The 21,272-nt window shown below is 46.1% G+C and overlaps 1 protein-coding gene across 1 annotated transcript; it reads right to left on the bottom strand.

Annotated features, from left to right (window-relative positions):
- Positions 1-4,131: 4,131 nt before the first annotated feature.
- On the bottom strand, positions 4,132-6,477 carry LINGO1 (leucine rich repeat and Ig domain containing 1). The gene has a single exon (XM_036737008.1). It carries the CDS (start codon positions 6,463-6,465, stop codon positions 4,624-4,626), a length of 1,842 nt encoding a protein of 613 aa, XP_036592903.1. The 5' UTR covers positions 6,466-6,477; the 3' UTR covers positions 4,132-4,623.
- Positions 6,478-21,272: the final 14,795 nt, after the last annotated feature.

The raw sequence follows: 21,272 nt of genomic DNA, 5'->3' as shown, positions 1-21,272 counted from the left end.
GAGGCTGATTGAATAAATGGATCTAAGCAGATATAATTAATGGAGGGAAGTCTCTATTGGAGGCCACAGGGTTTTGTCTTTTGCCATGTTCTGTTCAACATTTTAATCAATGACCTGGATAAAGACAGAAATGGATTGCTTATCATATTTATAAGTCCCAAATTTCTAATAGATAAGGAACATATTGGACTCCAGACTTAGACTTCAAAAAGATCCTGGCCAGTGTAGTGATCAGCTGAGTCTTAGCAGATGAAAATTAGTAAGAATCAATGTAAAGTCTTCTATGTAGGCCAAAAAGATCAATTGCCTAAGTGTATGCTTTGGGGAACACATCACGTTCTTTTGAAAATCACTTGGGAATTTAAGTGGACAGTTAGTTAGCTTGGCATGAATCAATGGTATGACGCAGAAGAGAGGAAAATTAAGACGTGATTAATTTGTATTCATAAAAGCCTGCAATAGGAGGGCCTTCAGGGAGGCAGAATGGAGGGTAAGCCATTAGAGCAAACTTTGAGCATTTTAAGGGCTATCATGTGGAAGAGAATTGGTCTTGCCTCCAGAAGGCAGAACCAGGAACAAAGGAGTCTCTGTCAGGCCCCACATGCTCTTTATTTTGTACTTCTCCAAAACAAATATCACGCATCATAGTTGTATAGATGTCTGGTTTCCCTCCTGGGTTGTAAGCTCCATAAGGGAATAGATCATGTTTAGTATAGTGCTCTGTATATAATAGATGTTTAACAAATACTTTTTGAATAAGCAAGAATTTCCAGGAGGCATAACTAATGGGCTCATAACTCTTGAGCTGGAAGGGACCTCTGGGGCCATCTAGTTCAACCCCCTTGAACTGAGGCCTAGTAAGGTTCAGAGACTTGACCAAGGTCACACAGTGGCAAAGATGGAATTTTAACCTGTGACTCATAATCTAGTGTTCTTTCCTCTGGGCCTTGCTGGTTTTAGCACAATGTAAGACAAGTAGGCTGAGCTCCCTTGGGAGGTAGTGAGTTTCCTTGCAAATGGAAGCTGGAAAGCCACTCCTCAGGGATATTTTAGAGAGAATTCTAGAGCTAGACCAGGGGTTCTGAACCCGAGGTCCATGAACTTTATACACACACACACACACACACACCCCTATTTCAACATAATTAGTTACCTTTGTAATCCTCTGTATTTTATTTTATGAATTAAAAAGAGGATTCTGAGAAGGTGCCACATGGGGCCCCTTGACACCAAAAAGGCTAAAAGCCTCTGCAGGCCTCTGCCATGCTGAGTCCTACCTGCCAAGGCAAGGGTTGGACAAGGTGACCATGCTCCCTTATAGCTCTGATCTAGGGTTATTGCTTTTTCGACTGTATTACTAAGTTATCCCAAAGGAAGATGATTTGCAGACTTTGGGCAAAACACCCAAGCTCCCTGACCCTCAGTTTCTCCATCTGAAAAATGAGGTTCCTCCCAGTTTTGAGATTCTAGGATTCTGTGACAGCCCCAAGGACTCCCGTACTTACAGAGGTGCCCATGTTTCATGGAGGAAAGAAAAAAATAACCCATAGTGTTCTCCGCTTCCCTCAACTCATCAAACAACATTTTAAATTTGAATTCTGTTTGCCTTGAGTCCTGGCTAGGGAAAACCAAGAGAGGGGGTGTCCAGTTCCTGAAAAGGCATATCTACCTCCTAGCCCCATTAGGGTCACAGATCAAGAGACCTCAGGAGCCAATTTCCTCATTTTACAAGTGTGGAAACTGAGGTCCAAAGAGGTGAAGTAATTTTTCCAAAGTCTATAAATAGAAGTCTCCTGTGAGTATCCTCAATGGGAACCAGGCCCATTGATTTCATCACCCTCAAGAAAATATGCTTTGCTGGGGCCCAGCCCCAAGACCGCAGCTATAGAGAGAACTGTTCTGTGTTATGCAAAGAATACTGAATTTGGAGTTTGAATCTTGATCGGGTCACTTGCTATCTGTGTTCTATCATACAGTTACATTTATATTGGGCCTTCATTTTCCCATTTCTAAAATGTGGGGTTGAACTAGAGGGCCTCTGAGATCTCTTCTGGTCCTAGGCCTCTGATCCCAATGGGCTGACACCCTTGGGGGCCTAGGATCCCTTCAGGCCCTATAGAGAGACAGACAGACAGACAGACAGACTTCAGTTTCTGCCTATGAGATGGATGAGGAGGCCAGGAGCCCCAGGGCTAGTCCGGGAAGAGGTTAGTGACCACCCAGAGTAAGCAGCTGCTCTTGGCTCTCCCCACATCCTGACCCCATATATATCACTTTTCCTCTCCTCCCACCCCCAGCCTTTCCCCAGGCTGCCACCACCAGTCCCATCTCAGCTTTCACCTCAGGGGAGACATGGCAGCTTTCATTCTTCATTGCTTTGAAGGCCCCTTCGGGCCTGGTGGCCAGTTTTTAGCAGCAGCTTCTCTCTCTGTCCCTACCTTCCTCCCCACCCTCCTCACCCCAAGCTGGGGCAGCTGCTATGAGAGAGCTAAGGAGGGGAGGATATTGAAATACCTTGTCATTTCTGAGAGTCCAGGTTTCTGCTTTTTACCTTTTCTAGCCTCCCCATTCCCTCCTCCTCTCCCCACCCCCATTCTGCATTCGGTGTCTAATCTGGCCTTCCCTTCCCTATTACTCACTTGGGGGGAGACAGGGTGAGTCAGCCTGCTAGGACTAGGTTTAGTCTGGGTGGCTTCAGGGGGCAAAGCTAGGATCCCAGACCTAGAGGGGATTGAGTCCAGCTGTCTTGTTTTGAAGAGAAAGAAGCTGAGGCCAAGAAAACCAAAGCTCTTGTCCAAGGTCACAGAGATAGGAAATGGGCAAGTGAGGATTTGTACCCAGATCTCTTGATTCCAAAGTCAACACTTTCCTCATGGGAATGTGCAGGGAGACCAATTGGGTCATTATTGGGCAGAGAAGCCTCAGCTATTTCTGGGACAGTGGAATGACCTGCCTCCACAAGTAGTGAACTCTCCATTACTGGAAATATTCAAGCAGAGCCTGCATGATTGGGGAGTGGGGTTTGGAGGGGATTCCTTCAGGGGGATTGAGGTCCCTTCCAGTTAGTTGTAGGGAAAGCTGAGGACAACAGCCCTAAGGGCCTAGAGAGCCACAGAACCACTGTCTGCTTGGCTGGTTTAATGACCATTCTAACTTTTGGTCTCTTGGGAAGGTACTGAGCCACCAGAAGCCTTTAGGAACCGTGAATTCCTTGGTGCAATTCTGAACACACCCCCTGTTCCTGGTAACTTGTGACCCACCCCCAGGTGTTATCATTCTTTAAATAGAATCACAAAGAGACTCACGGCTCTGAGCTCTCCCCACCTTGTCCTGTGTGGGGCGATCCCAGAACAGGAGCCACCCAGGACCAGGTGATGATAGTAATAACCATAACAGCAATATAATAATGATATTAACATCCATGATAATAACTCCCATAGATCTAGCTCCCTCTAATTTATAGAAAGCATTTCCATCTGTTAACTCATCTATCCCTCACAACAGCCCTGTGAGGTAGGCAGGACAGGTTTTATTATACCCAATTTATAGATGTCTAAATGAGGCTTAGAAAGAAAGAATCAGCTTACCCAAGTTTACACAGCAGGTCAGTGGCAGAACTGGGGCTTTAACCCAGGGCTCCTGCCTTCTAGGCCAATCAGTACAAGTATTCAAGGCCCACATCCCCGCTCCCCAGACCTATGATTTCCCCATGAATTCTTGGCTTTGGGTAAACCATAGGGAAACCACTCATCCCTGGCACTGAATGGTCAACAGCTTTTCCCCTTCAGACCACCCCAAGTCTCCACAGCAGCTAATGTGGAACCCCCAAGTTGGAATCCACCCTTATCTCCCAGGCAACCCGTGGACTGCAAGTCAGCCTCAAGGAAAGGGCCTGACTAGAAGAGATTTTTCCAAACAAAAGGGCTAGACCAGATGTGGAGACTGAGGTAAGGATTGGGAGAGCCAATGTGTCTTTGATCTGTTACCTCTTTTTCCAGGGGAGGCCCTTTTCACAGGGTAAGAGAAGATGAAGGAGGAAGAAGAAAAAGAGGAGGAAGAGGAGAGATCTGATTGGGCATGGAGTCTGGACAGATCAGGAAGTCAAAAGTTTGCATTCCAACTATCTATAGGAAATAGTTTTGTTTTTTATTATTTCAAGTTTTCATAAAAATCCATAATTATTGAAACCCAAGTTACAGAGGAAGTTCTTAACTTTTTTATTGATTTATTGAATTTTTTGTGTTTGTTGGTTGGTTCGTTTGTTTTGTTTTGCAGTGGCCTCCGACCCCAGTCTGTCAGAGCATGTCCCTACAAACACTGAGTCCGAACACCTGGCCAGATGTTGTCCTTGTATAAAGAGAGCAGATGGTGAGGGCTGGGGCCAGGTCAGGGCTGTGTAGTAGATAGGGGGCGAGGGCAGGAGGGGTGAGATGGGGTGGTAGGGATGGGTGAAGTGGAAGGGGTGGAGAGAGAAAGAGAAAGAGAGAGAGAGAGAGAGAGAGAGAGAGAGAGAGAGAGAGAGAGAGAGAGAGAGAGAAACTGTGTTAAGTCTCAGTTTCATGTCCTGTGGGCCTGGGGTGGTCACTTCCTGCACCCCTGGGCACCCCTGCCCCCTGCCCTGTCTCAGATCATTTTCATATTAAACTTGCGAGGTGCATCAGCAGAGCTGATGCCAGCGTCCGACTTGCGGGGGACATATTCAATCTCAATGTTGTGCTTTGTGTTGCCTTTTCCTCGGCTCCAGAGAAATAAGAGGACAAGGCAGAAGAGGACCACGCCCAGGAAGGAGATGAAGCCCATGGTGGTGGCGATGATGAGAGTCTTGATGTCAAAAGGGAAAGGCACGGTGGCGCGCGTGCTGTTGGCGTCGCTCTCATTGGGCAGGTTAGAGATGAAGGCGAAGGTCTTGTTGGGCTGATGGGGCCAGTCGGGAGAGTAGCTCCGCACGTGCAGGTGAGCCAGCATGGAGTCGTTACCACCAGCATTGGCAGCGATGCACAGGTAGGTGCCGTTGTCCTGGATCTGGGCATAGCGCACCTCCAATGTCCCGTCGGGGAAGACCGTCAGCCGTCCATTGCTCTTGGCAGAGATGAGGTGCTTACGGGGCGAGAGCCAAAGGATCGCGGGGGGTGGGTCCCCATCAGCCCGGCAAACAAACTGCACCGTGTGGCCCTCGTCCACAAACACCTGCTGGGGTTTGCGGTCCCGGATCCGAGCACGGCGGCAGGTGAAATAATTGGGCAAGAGAACATCGGGGAAGTCCTTGAACTCTTTGCCCTGGACAAACTCTGGCGTGGCACACGTTGGCTGCTGCTTGTTAAAGTTGAGCCGCCAGCGGCGCCGGAAGACCCAGAGCAGGCGGCAGTCACAAGCCAGGGGGTTGTTGTCCAGGATCAGCGTCTCTAGGTTGCCCACTGAGTGGAAGGCAGATTCTTCTAGTGTGGTAAGCTGGTTCCCAGAAACGTTCAGGATACGCAGGTAGTTGAGTCCTCGGAAGGCGTAGGGCTCCACCACCATGAGCTGACCCCCGACCAACTGGATCTCCTGCAACCGAAGCAAGTCATGGAGCATGGATCCCTCGATGGTGAGGATGGGGTTGTAGGAAAGGTTGAGGAAGCGGAGATAGACCAGGTGGCGCACTGAGACATAGGGGATGGCGGTCAAGTTGCAGTGAGTAATGGACAGCGAGGTCAGATTGAGCCCGTAGAGGCAGTTGGATGTCATGGTGTCCAGATATGGCCAATGAGAGATCTCCAGGACCTTGAGCCGGTACAGCCTCTTGAAAGAGTAATCCCGGATGGCATTGATGTTGAGATGGCGCAGCCGCAGCACAATGAGGCCGTGCAGATGGGACAGTGCCTCGGTGGGTATGGAGGTCAGGTTGCATTTCTCCAGCGTGAGCTGTTCCAGGCTGTTGAGGCCGCTGAAGGCTCGGTGGGAGATGTAGACGAGGTCATTGTCCCCGACCTCCAGGGACTTGAGGTTGTACAGGTCCTGGAACATATAGTCCAAGAGAATGACGATCTTGTTCTCGCTGATGTCCAGCTTGGTCAGGTTGCTAAGGCCCGTGAAGACACCCAAGGGGATGAGCTTGAGCCGGTTGCTGCGGAGCCCCAGAGTCCTGAGGTTAAAGAGATTGTTGAAGGCGCCAGGCTCGACGGCGCTGACGATGTTCTCATTGAGCTCCAGCTCTTCCAGGTGAGGGTAGCTGGCGAACTCGTCCTGGTTGAGTGTCTTAATGCGGTTTTTGCCCAGGTCCAGGAGCCGGGTCTCAGTGGGGATACCCTCGGGCACAGCGATGAACCGCTTACGGTGGCAAAGGACAGAGCGTTCCTGGGGCAAGCACTCGCAGCGGGGCGGGCAGCCCGTGGCAGAGCCGGACAGGACAGAGCCCAGCACCAGCAGGAGGATCGGCTGCCAGCAGGCCAGGATGGGGGTGTGCATGCTAGCGTCCCCGGCGATCATCCTCTCTCTCACCTGCAGTCGAGGCAAACACACAGAGAGGACACAGCATTAGAAACTCTAGCAACGGACTGGAGGGGCGCAGAGTTAGAGTAGACCCTCCAGGCCACCCCTCCTTCATTTTATAAAGCGGGAAACTGAGGCGTAAAAAGTTAGGAAGTGATTGTCCGTGATCGTACAAGTAATGAGCAACAGTGTGGGATTTGAACCCAGGTGCTTGGACTCTTTCTACTGCTCTTTCTACTGAATCCCTCAAGGGGAACAGGCAGGGACAGTAACAACAGTAGCGACGAATACTTATATCATGCTGTCAGGAATAAAAGACCTCTCCACCTTTGCTATTTTATTCAGTTTTCCTAAACCCAGAGAAAGGTCAAACAGGTCTGAGTATCCCCATCTTATAGCCAGGGAAATAGCAGCTCAGCAAAGTTGCATCCGTCTATTTCTATAGGAATGTGTAGTCTTCCTCAGCAGAATGCGAGCTGTTGAAGGCGGAGGCAGTTGGATTTTTCTCTTTGTACCCCAAGAGCCTAGCACAGTGCTGGCACATAATAGGCATTTAACAGATATCAGTTGACTGGTCACCGTTGCTCATGGTCCTAGAGGCTGGGGTGGACAGAGGGAGGAAGAGTAGAGATTTTGAGATCACAGGATTTTAGGGATTATGCAGCTCTCACTAATAAAGCATGCTCTGGTTCACTTTCCCATTGACTGCTTCTCCATCTCCAATGGTGCTGGAGATACAAAGACAAAATGGAAGTGGGCCCTGACCTCAAGGGGCTTCCCTTCTATTGAGTCAAGTGTGTGTATATATATAGTGTATGTATTATATATGTATATATAGTATGTATGCATGTATACACATACATACATGCATACACACGTGTGTATATGTGTGCATATCTATATCTATATATATATCTTAATTATTTATTTAAAGTGAACGCAAAGGGAATGAGACTGGGTCTGGTGTAGGAGATAGATGAACTGAGTTTTGCAGGTGAAAGGTTCTAAGTGGGAGGGGGGAGGAATATATTCCATCCATGGGGGCCATCCTCCATGCAAAGGTGTGGAAGTGGGAAAGTTGTGCACAATCTTCTGAGACAAATAACACAAATAAGATACTCCTCACTTGACGGACGAGGAAACAGGACGGGGGTGGGAATAAAATCTAGCGAAATCCTGTTCTCTGTCCGGCTCCCATCCATCCCTCCTATGCTGCTGACACAACTGGGGGGGGGGGCACCCTGGCTCACGGACAGCTCTGAGGCAGGGGCAGGTCCTGGTTTGTCCAGGAAGAGCTCACCAAGCCTCTTAGCTCCCCTCACTAGTGTAGTTCTTTCCCCTGGGCGTGTATCGCCATCCTAGGTCAAGCATGAGCAGGACCTCCTTCTTGTACGTCTGACCCCACAGGACAGCCTGGCATAAGCCGATGTCCACCATAGCCACTCCCTATACACAGATGGAGTGGTCCTGAATCCACATGGATCAACAGAATGAACCATGGACTGGAAGCGAGAGAGAGAGAGAGAGAGAGAGAGAGAGAGAGAGAGAGAGAGAGAGAGAGAGCCCTGAGGGGAGGCTCTGTCTTCTCCCCCACACAGTCAGCAGGGTCTAGTGAAAAAGGTAGCCATTCAGGTTCAGCTAATCTGGGTTCAAATTCTGTTTCTGCCACTTCCTAGGTCTGTGGCCTTAGGCAAGTCATTCTCAGGCCCACGTTTCCTTATAAGCAAAATGACAAGGTCGGACTGGATGGCTTCTAATTTTCCTTCTAGCTCTAGATATAAGATTCTGTGACGAGTATTTCCATATTTCCATTTCCATATTCCACATGAGGAAATCTTCCCTGAGAAGGTGACTGACTTACCCAGAGCCAGGTCTCTAGCTCTGATATAGTATAAAAAATATGGAATTACGAGACAGGGACTTTAGAGGCCGTGCAGTTCAAGCCAGCTAGAGAGTGCCATAGGGCATGGAATGCTGGGCCTGGAGTCAGGAAGACTCATCTCCTTGAGTTCAAATATGGCCTCAGACACTTACTAGCTGTGCGACCCTGGGCAAGTCACTTAACCCCATTTGCCTCAGTTTCCTTATCTGTAAAATGGGAATCAGAATAGTACCTACCTCCCAGGGTTGTTGTAAGGATCAAATCAGAGATAATATGGGTAAAGTGTTTAGCACACAGTAGGCACTGAATAAATGCTTGTTCCCTTCTTTCTCTCATTAGGAACTTATTAGCTCTCTATGATCCTGGTCAAATCACTTAATGCCACTGAACCTCAGTTCCACCCCCCCCCAATAATACGGTCCCAATAATCAGAAGATCAAAGATTTAGAGCCAGAAGGGAACCTGAGAGATCATTCCAGCCCCCCAGGGTTGTTGCTGGATTTGTAAACATTAGGCACTCTGTTAATGGGAGTTAACAACAGCAGATGCCCTCCACCTCCCAGGAAAGGTGAGATTTCTTGCCTGAATGCAGAAAGGCATTACCCTACCAACTATCCGTGGGATCCTGTGTTGCCAATGACCTTTCAGAAGCCTGGGGGGGGTGGGTGAGCCCTTTGCCCACTGCCCTCTCATACCCCATCTCTAGTGCTCCAGAATTGCGGTGAGAAGACTCATGGGGCAATGCTTCTGGTAAGCAGCCTCCATTGCTAACTCCCTGTATAACCCTTCCCTCCCTGCACCTCAGACCCCCAAGGGTGCCATGAGAGGGCTGGACCAGATGGTTTGTGAGCCTGTTTCCAGGCCTGGCACTTTCCCATTTTACTTCCTGCTGTCACAGAGCAGAGGAAATTGGGCTGCTCTGGGAGGCTGAAGTGAGCTCTGGCCCTTCTTGGACAAACTCCTTTCTCTCCCCTCTGTGCAAATCCTAAAGCATGATATAATTAGTATCTGTAAAATGGGAGAATGATCATACTGCCTTTCACAAGGTTCATAGGACCATAGGTTTGGAGCTTGGAAGGGACCTTGGGGTCACCTTGTCCAAGTCGCTCAGTTCAGAGAGGAGGGAGCAGAGGCCCACAGAGGTGGGTGATTTCAAGGTTCCACAGGTGGTACCCTGCAGCCCTAGGATTAGTACTGAGGCTCCAGACCCCTCAATGGCTCTCACTGTACCCTGGATATCTGTATTTGTATTCCCAGCGCCCAGGACGATGCCTGGTACATTGTAAATGACTATAATAAATGCCTGCTCGTTTATTGGTTAATAGTTATACTATCTTCCTCACTGGGCTAGGATTTCCTCCTGGATGTCTCAATACTGCCCCCATATCCTACAGAATCACATGATATTGAGAGTTTTCCCCACAATGGATTTAGAGCAGGATTGGACCTGAGAGCATCTAATCCAAGCCTCTCATTGGCAGATGGGAAAATGGAGACCACAGGACAGGAAAGGACTTGGCCAAGGTCACCCAGATAGTTAACAGCAGGGGCTGCTTGGGTGGGAAGCCTGGTTGCTTCTTGTCCTTCTTTGTTCCTTCTCCTTCCCCACCTGACCCCAATCCTCGGGGACCCTTTATCTTCCCTTTTGCCAGAGTCACACACGCTCCAGTGACCCACCAGCAAAGAAAACATCCTGACAGGCGATCAATAAGTAATTGGAAAAGCAGCTGGGGCCATCTCTGGTGTGAAGCCTGGAAATGGTGAGAGATAAATGGGCCTTTTAGCACTGGGTGGGCAAGCGTGTCACGCACAGCCCGACGAAGCCGGAGCCCAAAGATCCAAGCTCTAGAGCTGGGCAGGCCCTCCAAGGGCATTCTGTCCAACTCTCTCCTTGTACAGATAAGGAAACTGAGGCTGGAAATGTAGCCCAGGTAGAAGTGGGTAGTGCTAGTCTTTTCTGCCTTGAAATCCAGTGTCAAAATCACATCCCCATCCTTGGAATCATGCCCACCCGGGGGGGCAAGGCTTCCTTTTAGCCTTCTGGGTAGAAGTGTCTGACTTGGCCCTGCTCCAACCATTGAACATGGTGTGTAGACTGAATGCCACTGGCTACTCCCTGCCTCAAGCACCTACACCTACCGAGTCCAATAAAGACACAAATCCTAGTGGCCTCCCAGTCTGACTCCCACCTGATCTCCTGTTACTCCCCTATATCCACCCTCCTTCTGGCCACATTGGGCTCCTCACTGTTCCCTCTCCCCACTCGTGTGTGTAATGAGAGCAGAAAGGAGCCTTAAGAGATGATTAAGTTCTGTTTGTTCATTTGAAAGACGCAGATAAAGAAGCCCAGGGAGGTCACATGGCAGGGGGATGGGGGATGGGGTCCTGTGGCTCATTACCAGTGATTGGAACCCAGCTGCTCAGAGTCTAGAGCCCAGAAGGCAGAGAGCTGACCCGAGAGTCAGGAAGACCTTGGTTCAAGTCCTCTCTCTGACATATACTGGCCATGTGACCTCAGGCAATTCACTCCCCCCTCATGTCCTAGAGGAACACTGTAAGCTACATCTCCATTGGCGAAGGGAGGTTTCTCACCTGGGAATTCCCCACAGGTCTAGTAACTATCCCTTCTTCTGATTCCAAAACCAGGGCTCTTTTCACCAAACCATTACTGACCCATGACCACGGAAGACTATCCCACTAAATATATTTCAATATATGACAATACAGTAATATTACATTAACATATAGATGAATTAATAATAATTATGTATTTCATGTGTGTGTCCATATATAAAATCCTATTCACATTCTATATATATGAAACATAGGGATATAATTGCATGTATGTATATATTCTATAAATATACATGGAACTGTATATGTTCCTGGTCAGATTTCATACATAAAACATATATGTAACTATGTGGTATATAAATATATGTAATTATATATGCATGTATAATCTTTTTCACATTTCATATATGTGAAACATGTGTATAACTGTATATAGGTGTATATGATATATTATATAAATATATGGAACTATATGTAGTCCAGTTCAAAGTTCATATATGAAACCTATATGTGACTATGTAACATATAAATATTTGTAATTATATATGCATATATACACATTTCATATATATATAAAACATATGTAATATGTTATATATATCTGATATATACTAACTGTGTGACCCTGGGCATTACATATAATATAAACATATAACTATATATTTCTGTTCAAATTTCATATATGAAACATGTATGTAACTACATAGAGTATATAAATATATAACTATATTATATATAGAATATGGTTCACATTTCATCTATAAGAAATATATGTGTATAACTGTGTTATATATTATATATATTAGATATTTCATAAAATATGCATGTAACTACGCATATTCCTGTACACATTTAATATATTATATATAATATACATTATATTTAACTATATTTTATATAAATATATGGAACCATATATGGCTATATATAATCCTGTTCACATTTCATAATGTGAAACACATGTAACTGCATATATGAATATATTATACAAATATATAACTATGTATTCCTGTCCACATTTCATATGTGAAACACACATATGTAAATATATATAGCATATAAACAGATATGTAACTATATATGTATATATAGAATCCTGTTCACATTTCATAATGTGAATCACATGTAACTGTATATATAACTATATTATATAAATATATACCTATGTATTCCTGTCCACATTTCATATGTGAAACATATATATATATATATATGTCACTATATATACAGCATATAAACAGATATGTTGCTATATATATTCCTGTCCACATTTCATATGTGAAACACATACATGTAACTATATACATACATACATAACATATAAACAGATGATATATGCATATAGAATCCTGTTCACATTTCATAATGTGAAACACATGTAACTGTATATAATTGAGTACATTATGTGTATATTATATATATATTCCTCTCCACATTTCATGTGTGAAACACATACATGTAACTATATATATATACATACATAGCATATAAACAGATATATGCATAGAGAATCCTGTTCACATTCCATATATGAGAAACATGAATGAAACTATATACATGGATATATGAACATATTTTATAAATACATCTGTGACTGTATGTAGCTATCCATCTATAAATTCTGTTGACATTTCACATATATGTAACTGGTGAGTGCACTAACTGTTCTCTGCAGCAGCCTTTGAACCCTGGGTAACCACCCAGTACTAGATTCCAGGCTTTAGGACTTAGAGACATCATGGCTTGGCTAATAGAGAGCTATAGTATACTCAAGCCAGGAAGACCTGGGTTCAAATTCTGCTTCAGGCACTTACTATCTATATGACCCTGGGCAAGTCACTTGACTTCTGTGCCTCAGTTTCCTCATATGTAAAATGGGGCTAACCATACCTGGAATACCTACTTCACAGGGTTGTCATGAGATAAGACTAAAGTACTACAGAGAAGGCTCTTGGAAAACCTGAGATTGCTTTGGAAACATCAGTTCATGTTTCTGTTCTCAGTGCCTAAGGGCCCCAGGTCCCCTAGCACTATGCTCAAGTCATGGAGGGCATCATTACACTCCAGGATCTAGAGCACAGAAAAAGGGACATGTCCTGTGTGGCTCTGGAGCTGAGCAGGACCAACACCTGGAAATCAGGGAGTACAGTTTTAAGCTCGTCCCACAGAGCCCCAGCATCAGTGAGTTTACTTTCTTGTGGAATGTGGGAGCTTCAAGGGCCCTCAGGACAAAGCATGTCTGAGCTGGGGAGTCGCAGGCTCACAGCTTTAGAGCCAGGATGGATGTTAGATGCCACTGAATGCCACCCCCTCATTTTATAGAAGAGGACCTGGGATCTAAGTAGTCCAACTTGCCCAAGGTTATCAGGCAGGTCAATATCTGAACCCAGATCCTTTGACTTCAAATCCAGTCCCCGTTCCATTGCCCTATGCTGCTTCTTATGCAAGTAAAAATTGCCTGGAGGATAGAGAGATATGGTCCCGGATCCAGAAAGACCTGGGTTCAGGTCATATCTCTCATTTGTACTAACTGTGTGACCCTGGGCAAGTCACTTAACTTTTTAGTGCTCCAGGCAGCTCTCTGAAGGGAAAGGGAAGAGAACGAACATTTATTGAGCACCCACTATGTAATGGGCACTATGCTAAGCCCTTTGTAAATACGATCTCATTTGAGCCTCACAACAATCTGTTATTATTCTCACTTCACAGTTGGGAAACTGAGGCAAACATAAGAGCCTTGCCCCGGGTCACAGAGCCATATGGTGCAGAGAAGATGTCATAAGTATTCATTGGTAGAGGAAATTGAATCATGTGGGAGTTCCCTATATTACTGAAATCAAAAATTGGGTCCCTGTCTCTCTATTTTTTAATGTCTCTTAGAACATAGACTGTCAGAGCTGGAAGGACCTTGGAACACAGACCACTGACTGTCAGAGCTTGGAAGGCTCTTAATCAGACTGTGAGAGCTGGAAGGGACCTGAGGATCTGTAGCATGGAATACTGGAGCTCAGAGCACAGGTGGAAGCTGCAAGGGGCCTTAGAACATAGTCTACTAGAGATGGGAGACATATTAGGACATAGAACATGAAGCTGAATGGGATTTTAGAACTTTGAAGTCCAGAGCTGGAAGAGAGCCTTGAATTCCAGCTCTCCAACTTCCTAATTTCACAGACTGGAAACTGAGGCTCAGAGAGGCTCAGAGAGGCAGAGCTGACCTTCCCAAGTTTATATAGTGAGGTAGTTCCAAAGCCCCATGTGGAAGCCAGGTGTGCTGGCTCTTGGCCCAGAGCTTTCTTTCTGCCACTCCGTCGTTGTAGTTGCACGGTCCTCGCAAATACCGGAACGGGGCTGTCTTGTGTCTGTTCAGGCAGGTCTGTATCTCCCGTCCAAACTGGCCCAGTCTCTCAGCAGGGCTCAAACAGCCTAGCGCTGTTTATTACATTGGTTACTCTCCTAATTGCTGCTGCTCTGGAGGCTGCTTTATGCATTCAAATCAGAGCTTTATTTTGGATACTTGGCCCCCCTGAAGGGGTTCATTCGAGGGCACAGGTTTTCAAAATTGGACCAATAAATACAAAAGCAGTAAAAATCTTGGGGTTGGAGGAGGGAGTCCGATACTAGGAGGGACACACTGATGTTCTGGATGGAGTTTTCTTCTGGTCTGGAGTTACACTGGATGCAAGAAGGGTGCTTCTTTTCCACTGGTGGCAGGATGGGTCTTTGGAACTGTTCTCTTGGGAGCCTAAAAGAGGCGTTGAGCCATTCGGGTTTTCTTGTCTGCTCCCCTAAGGGGCTCCCCTGTGGCACAGGGGTCAGAAGATGGGGGAATCTCAGTGCTTCCATCTAGCAAATAAGTTACCTTGGGCAAGACTTCACATTTGACCTCTCTGGGTCTTAATGTCCATATCTTTAAAATGGGTTTGGTTGTATTAGATAACCTCTGAGGTCCTTTCAAGCCCCTAAATCTGACATTCAACCCAGAATCCTACAGCATTCCCCGTGCCTGTTCAGTTACCAAGCCCCCTCAATGCTCTCCCACCAACATCCCCCATCTCTCACATGTGCCTCAGTCTCTTTCTGTTCCTCTGATCACCACGCTAATGCAGGCCCTCACCAGCACCTGCCAGGACTATCCAGGATGCAGGCGGCCTAGAGGATGACCCGTTAGACCCAGAGTCAGGAAGACGTGAGTTCATATCCTGCCTCGGACAATCACTCGCTCTGTGACCCCAGGGCAAGTCACTTCTCCTCCTTTAGCTTCAGGAGCCTCATCTGTAAAGTGGGGACAGTAAATGCACCCACCTCATAGGGTTGATGGGGTGATCCAATGGTCTAGCACATGCAAAGGACTTTGCCAACTTTAACTGCCAGTTATTACAGACATTTATGTTATGTTAAGGCAGCCTCTTAAAGGGCATTTCCAGCTCCACTCTCTCTCCCACCTGCAATTCCTTCCTTCCTCTGTCGGTGGCCAGACCACTCTTCCTCATGCAAAAATCTGGTCAGGTTTATTCCTCTATTCAAATATTTTCCATGGTTTCCATTGGCTGCTAAAGAAAATTCAAATAATTTTTCCTCATAATCAGGGAATGCAGTTTTAAAAGGCTGTCTTTTTCTCCTAATGCCTGTGCATTAATTTTCTTATACCTGTGTGTGTGTGTGCGTGCGCGCATGTGTGTGTGTGTGTGTGTGTGTGTGTGTGTGTGTGTGTTTGTGAGTGTGTGTGTGGGGGAACATAGAATGTCAGAACAGGAAGAGATCCCAGAACATAGAATGTAAGGGCTAGAAGGCACTTTAAAATATGGAATGTCAAAGCTGGGAGGGCCCTTAGAGCAGAACATAGAATATTAGAGCTGGGTAGCCTTTAGAATATAGAATGTTAGAGATGGGAAGTCCCTTAGAACATAGATCATCAGAACTGGGAGAGACCTTAGAACACAGGAAGCCTAGAACGTATGCTAGAGGCAGACTTTAGAACATAGAATGCCAGAGCTTGGAAGGACCTTAGAACAGAGAACTGAGAATGTCAGAGCTGAGGGAGGGCTTTCCACAATCTGGCACCTGTTCCCTCCAATCTTTCTATCTTTGGTTCACATTGGCCCTCAGCCCATTCTCTGCATTCTAGCTAAATTGACAACCTTTATTATTCCTGCTACGGCTGCTTCACAATTATATAGGACTTTGGGGTTTGCAAAGCACTTTGCATACCCTGCCTCTGATCACAGGTCCCTCACTTGTCTAAGCTGACTTGAACCATACCAGACGGCAGCCCCAGGATTCATTCAACATCTATGAAGCACCTAATGTATGCAGAGCTGGGGGCTGGAGTAGTTTGGAGAAGACACGCAGGTAGCTAGGAGGCAGACTTGGGATTCAAACCTACACCGGAGGATCCTCGATCTAGAACTGGGAGGCTTTTCAGGCCATTTTACAGCAGAGGAAACTGAGATCCAAAGAGGAGAAGCTGGACAGCAGCTTGCTCAAGGTCACAGATGTAGGAAGCATCTGAGATGAGATTCACACTCAGGGGCTCTGTCTCCGCATCTTGTGCTCCTCCCACAGCAGCATCTCAAGATTCGGCCCTCACTTCCCTCTTCTCAGCACCCCAGCCCTGAAGTTAAGGGGCAAGGACCCAAGTGAGGGAGAGAAGGTCATCCAAGATGATGAAGAAGGGAGGAGGGGTGGCAGAGAGGAGGAGAGAGGGAATGCAGACTCCTTGTCTTCCCCTGTTTGTGTAGCCTGCCCAAACCTAATTCCCCTTTCTTTCCTCATCCCTCGCTTGTCTGATTTCACATTATTTGCACCCTGGCTCTAGGGCATGAATTTTCTATTATTGTTTCATGGAATAATGCAGCAAGTTCATTTGGGAAACATCTGAGCTCAGGGGCTGAGACAGACCAGGTGCCCTTGGGGGGTGAGAGAGGAAGGGAGGGAACTTGAGCTGCCTTTATGAAAAGGATAGGCAAGCCTGAGACCCCTTCCCCCAAAGGGTGCATGTGTACATGTGTGTGTGCATGTGTGTGTGTGTGTGCATGTGTGTCTGCATGCGTGTGTGTGTGTGTGTGTGTGTGTGTGTGTGTGTGTAGCAAGACCTTGACTACTAGGGGACTGCCTCTGAGGCCCTCAGTATGTATTAAATTCAATTTAATTCAACAAGCATTTATTTGGTACCAATTATGTGCCAGGCACCCCAGACAGACTTCAGGGATTTAAAATCTCCCTTGCCCAAGCTAGCAGCGTAACAGTGGGTGAAGTCATATCACTGTTCCGAGCCTCAGTCTTTCCATCTATAACTCAGAGATTATAATACTTACCCCACCTCATTTATAAAATGAAAGGTTTGGACTAGAAGATCCCAAAGGTCCCTGGAAGCTCTAAGACAGTGATCTTTCCTATGAATCTTTAAATACTAAAGAAATGAGAACCCTTCATATCTGTAGACCTCAGAGGAATATAGGGTCAGGGAGTCTAAAGTTGAAAAGGGATTTTGAGGTTACCTCTTCCAAACCTCCCATTTTACAGATGAGCAAAGTGAAGCTAGGACCTTTCCCAAGGTCACACAGACCTGAAGTTTGAACCAAACTTCTGACTCCAAAGCCAAAGATCTGCCTCTAATTCCTGTCTATTAAACAAACATAATTCTCAAGTAACCCAAGCTTTGTCACTTAAATGCTGTGACATTGGGCAAGCCATCTAACCTCTATGGGCCTCTATTTCCTCACCTGTAAAATGGACTAGATAGCTTCAATTAGAATGGATGACCTTGAATGTCCCATCTATGGTCTCATGACCTTATTTCTCCCATGGAAAATACATACAAAGGCCATCCCAACTATCCTTTCATCCATGAAGAGATGTTACATGGACCACTTCTGTCTTTTTTTTCCTCTTCTATGAATCCTGAAATCAAGGGTGGGAAAAGCCCCAATATGAGACCAGCAAAGGAAGGAGCCAGACTTCCTGGAGAGGCTGCCCACAAAAGAAGCATGATGATGATAAAATAGAAAGTGAATTTTACCTCATCTTTGGGGATAATCTATGGAAGGTGTTAGGAAAGCTGGCCTTTTCTCCAGTGAACATACTGTCTTCCCCTGGCATTTGGCCACCACTAAGTAAGGCCAAGGGCTAAAAATATTGTGAGGCTGGTAAGATAGCTGGCAAGTACTGCTTTATTGTGGGCAAATGCCTTCTCTGGGCACCCTTCTGAATCTGGCCCCACCTAGACCATAGAGAACAAAGACTGGATGCAGTGTATGGGGTGAGTAGGGGGGCAGGGGAATGAGTTTGGTGAAAGCCTTAGCTGGGAGACAGCAAACCAGAAGTCAGAGTCAGCTGACTATGGGTCTTACCGGAATTCAGTCTTAAGTGGAGTCAGTAGGGATGGGAAGCTAGTATAGGGATGGGGTCAGGGCAAGTTTGGGGGGCCAAGGTTGGCATCGAAATCAGTGTAGAGGTGGGGTTGGGACAAATTTGGGGGCCAAAGTGGAGTTGAGAACAGGGTTAAGTTTGGTGGCCAGGGTAGAGATGGGTGTCAGTATAGGGATAAGGGTAGGGTAAATTTGGGGTCAGTATGGGGATGGTGGGGTAGGGAAGGATATCAGTTTAAGATGAAAAGAGAGAGACTTGGGGTGAATGTAGGGATGGGAAACATTGTAGAGAAAGGATGTCAATATAGGGATGAGGGAGGTATAGAGAAGTCATTATGGGAATGGGGAGGGGTAGTTCATGTAGGGAAGGGGTACTGTGGAAACAGAGGGGGCAGCGTAAGAGCAGAAGGGTCAATGTACAGAAGGGCTCAGGGTAGGGATGGAGGCAGCACAAGGTTATGAGATCACTGTAGAGATAAAGCAGTATAGGAACAGTGGCAGGATAGGGATTGGAATCAGTATAAGGATGGAGACAGGGTAGGGATGGGCAGTTAAGATTGGGACAGGAGATAGGGTAGGCATGGGCATTTGTTACTATTCAGTCATATCTGACTCTCTCTGACCCCATTTGGGGTTTTCTTGGCAAAGATACTGGAGTACTTTGACATTTCCTTCTCCAGCTCATATTACAGATGAGTAAACTGAGGCAAACGGTTAAGTGACTTATCCAAGGTCACACATATGAAATAATGAAGAGTCAGAGAAGACTGAACAGCAACAAATGCCCTACCCTGTCTCCTGTCCCAATACTAACTCCTCATCCCTGCCCTGTCCCCATCCTTACCCCGATTCCCATCCCTACCCTGACCTCAGTACCTATCCTGTCCCCATTTGAACTCAGATTTTCCTGACTCTAGGTCCCGTACTCTGTGGACCTGGAGTCAGGAAAACTCATGTGTGAGTTCAAATCTGGCTTCAGACACTTACTAGCTGTTACGCTGGGCAAGTCACTTGACCCTTCTTGCCTTGGTTTCCTTATCTGTAAAATGAGCTGTAGAAGAAAATGGTAAACCACTCTAGTATCTTTGCCAAGAAAACCCCAAATGGAATGATGAAAAGTCAGACACAACTGAAATGATCAACACCAACAAAAATGAATGAGGTATGAGCAGTCAAGGTAAGAACATGGACAAGATAGAGATTGGGGGACAGTTCAATTACATTGGAAGGTAATAACAGCTTAAAATCTGTTTCCTGGACCTTCTAGCACACCTGGGTTAACATCTGGACTGAAGTGCTATTATTTCTTACCCTCTCAGGTGTGAATTCAACTTCTTCTATATCACACACACAGTTTCTAACTAACACAATGGGGCTGGGAGAGATCACGTCAAAATATTTCTGCTCTGTCTCCTTGCAAGAATTCCCCCATCAGACCCAGCCAATTAAGGTGCTGGTTATGAAATTAACCATAATTATGAAAGAGATATTTAATAGTTTGCATATTGATGAAGAAAAAGAAAGTGAATTATCCTGGGAACTCAGATCCAGCTTTTCCAGGAAAGAAAGACACCAGGTGGGCCTTGCTATGGACAGCCTGGGGGCAGGAGGAATAGAGGGAGGTAGGGGTTGGAAGGTATGTGTCTGTGTGGGGTGCATGAGAGAGAGGACCCAAAGAGGTAAGGGCAAAGGAGAAAAAGGAGAAGACAGGAAGATCAGAGAGAGATGGGAAAAAGGAGAAACAGAAGGGAGAAGGCTAAGAGACCATTAAAGGACAGAATGAGTACATAGAGCACCTGAGCTAGAGAGAGAGACAGAGAGAGGGAGACAGAGAGAGAGAGACAGAGACAGACAGAGACAGAGGGGGAGATGGGCAGATATGGTGACAAAGACTAGATCTAAGTACAAATATGGCCAAAATATATAAGAGATATCCTTTGCTAAATTCCTCCTTCCCTGCTTCCTCAGAGAGTGGAGATGAGCCTGAGTTCTTAAATACTTCATGGTCTGCGTGTCTGTCCTCAGAGGACCAACCTAATAAATGTGAGTATCATCAGAAGGCTAGCTGCCAAGTGGTGATTTCCTTCCTTCCTTCCTTCCTTTCTTCTTTCCTTCCTTCCTTCTTTCCTTCCTTCCTTCCTTCCTTCCTTCCTTCCTTCCTTCCTTCCTTCCTTCCTTCCTTCCTTCCTTCCTTCTTTCTTCTGGGGGTCAGTCATGGCAACTCATTAAATTAGCTATTGAGGATGGAGAGACTGGTATCTGTAGAAGTAGGGAACTTGCTCCCACAAGGAAAATTATTAACCCTTTGAAGTATCAAAAATGTGTGTAACATGTGTGGCTGTAAATGTACAATGGTGTACAGGGCTAGGGTAAGGAAGGCCTGGGTTCAAATCCTGTCTCTGATACTTACTGGCTGTGTGATCTTCAGCAAATCACTTAACTTTTCTGAGGAAGTTCACTTGGATCACAGACTTAGAGCAGGAAGGGTTCTCTCAGGCCATCTAGTACAACTCCATCATTTTAGAGGGAACTGAAGCTCTGGGAAATTAAGTGGTCCAAGGTAACCCAGGGAGCAAGCATCAGAGAGGGATCTGAACCCAGCACTCTGACACCAGAGTAAGTGTTCTTGCCACTGTATGACCTGCCGGTTTAGCTTAGATAGTAGGATCTTAGCATCTTAATATCTGGGCTTAGATGCTTATCTAATTAGAATCCATCGTATCTTAGCTTGGAGTCTTAGACTTCTCTACTAAGTCATGTGGGTTATGATTTGTCTTGTTGGGGGTGACTGCAGGGATTTCCTACAACTGGAGGAGTCATGAAGTATGTCTATTATAGACACAGACACACCAAGACACACAGAAGTGAAGAGCAGAGATATGGACTTATAGCCTTGGTGAAGAAAGGGGAAAGACCTAATCTAGAAACTTCCGTAGCTCCCAATGGCCTCTAGGATCAAAGATCAACATTTAAAGCTCTTC

The sequence above is a fragment of the Trichosurus vulpecula genome, chromosome 8 (genome assembly GCF_011100635.1).
Source record: "Trichosurus vulpecula isolate mTriVul1 chromosome 8, mTriVul1.pri, whole genome shotgun sequence".
NCBI classification, from domain to species: domain Eukaryota; kingdom Metazoa; phylum Chordata; class Mammalia; order Diprotodontia; family Phalangeridae; genus Trichosurus; species Trichosurus vulpecula.
The sequence above is the reverse complement of the archived record's forward strand: the minus strand, read 5'-3'. Positions and strand labels throughout refer to the sequence as shown.

Excerpts from the sequence above, each read along its gene's own strand:
- LINGO1 (XM_036737008.1), bottom strand. The coding sequence starts at position 6,465 with ATGATCGCCGGGGACGCTAGCATGCACACCCCCATCCTGGCCTGCTGG.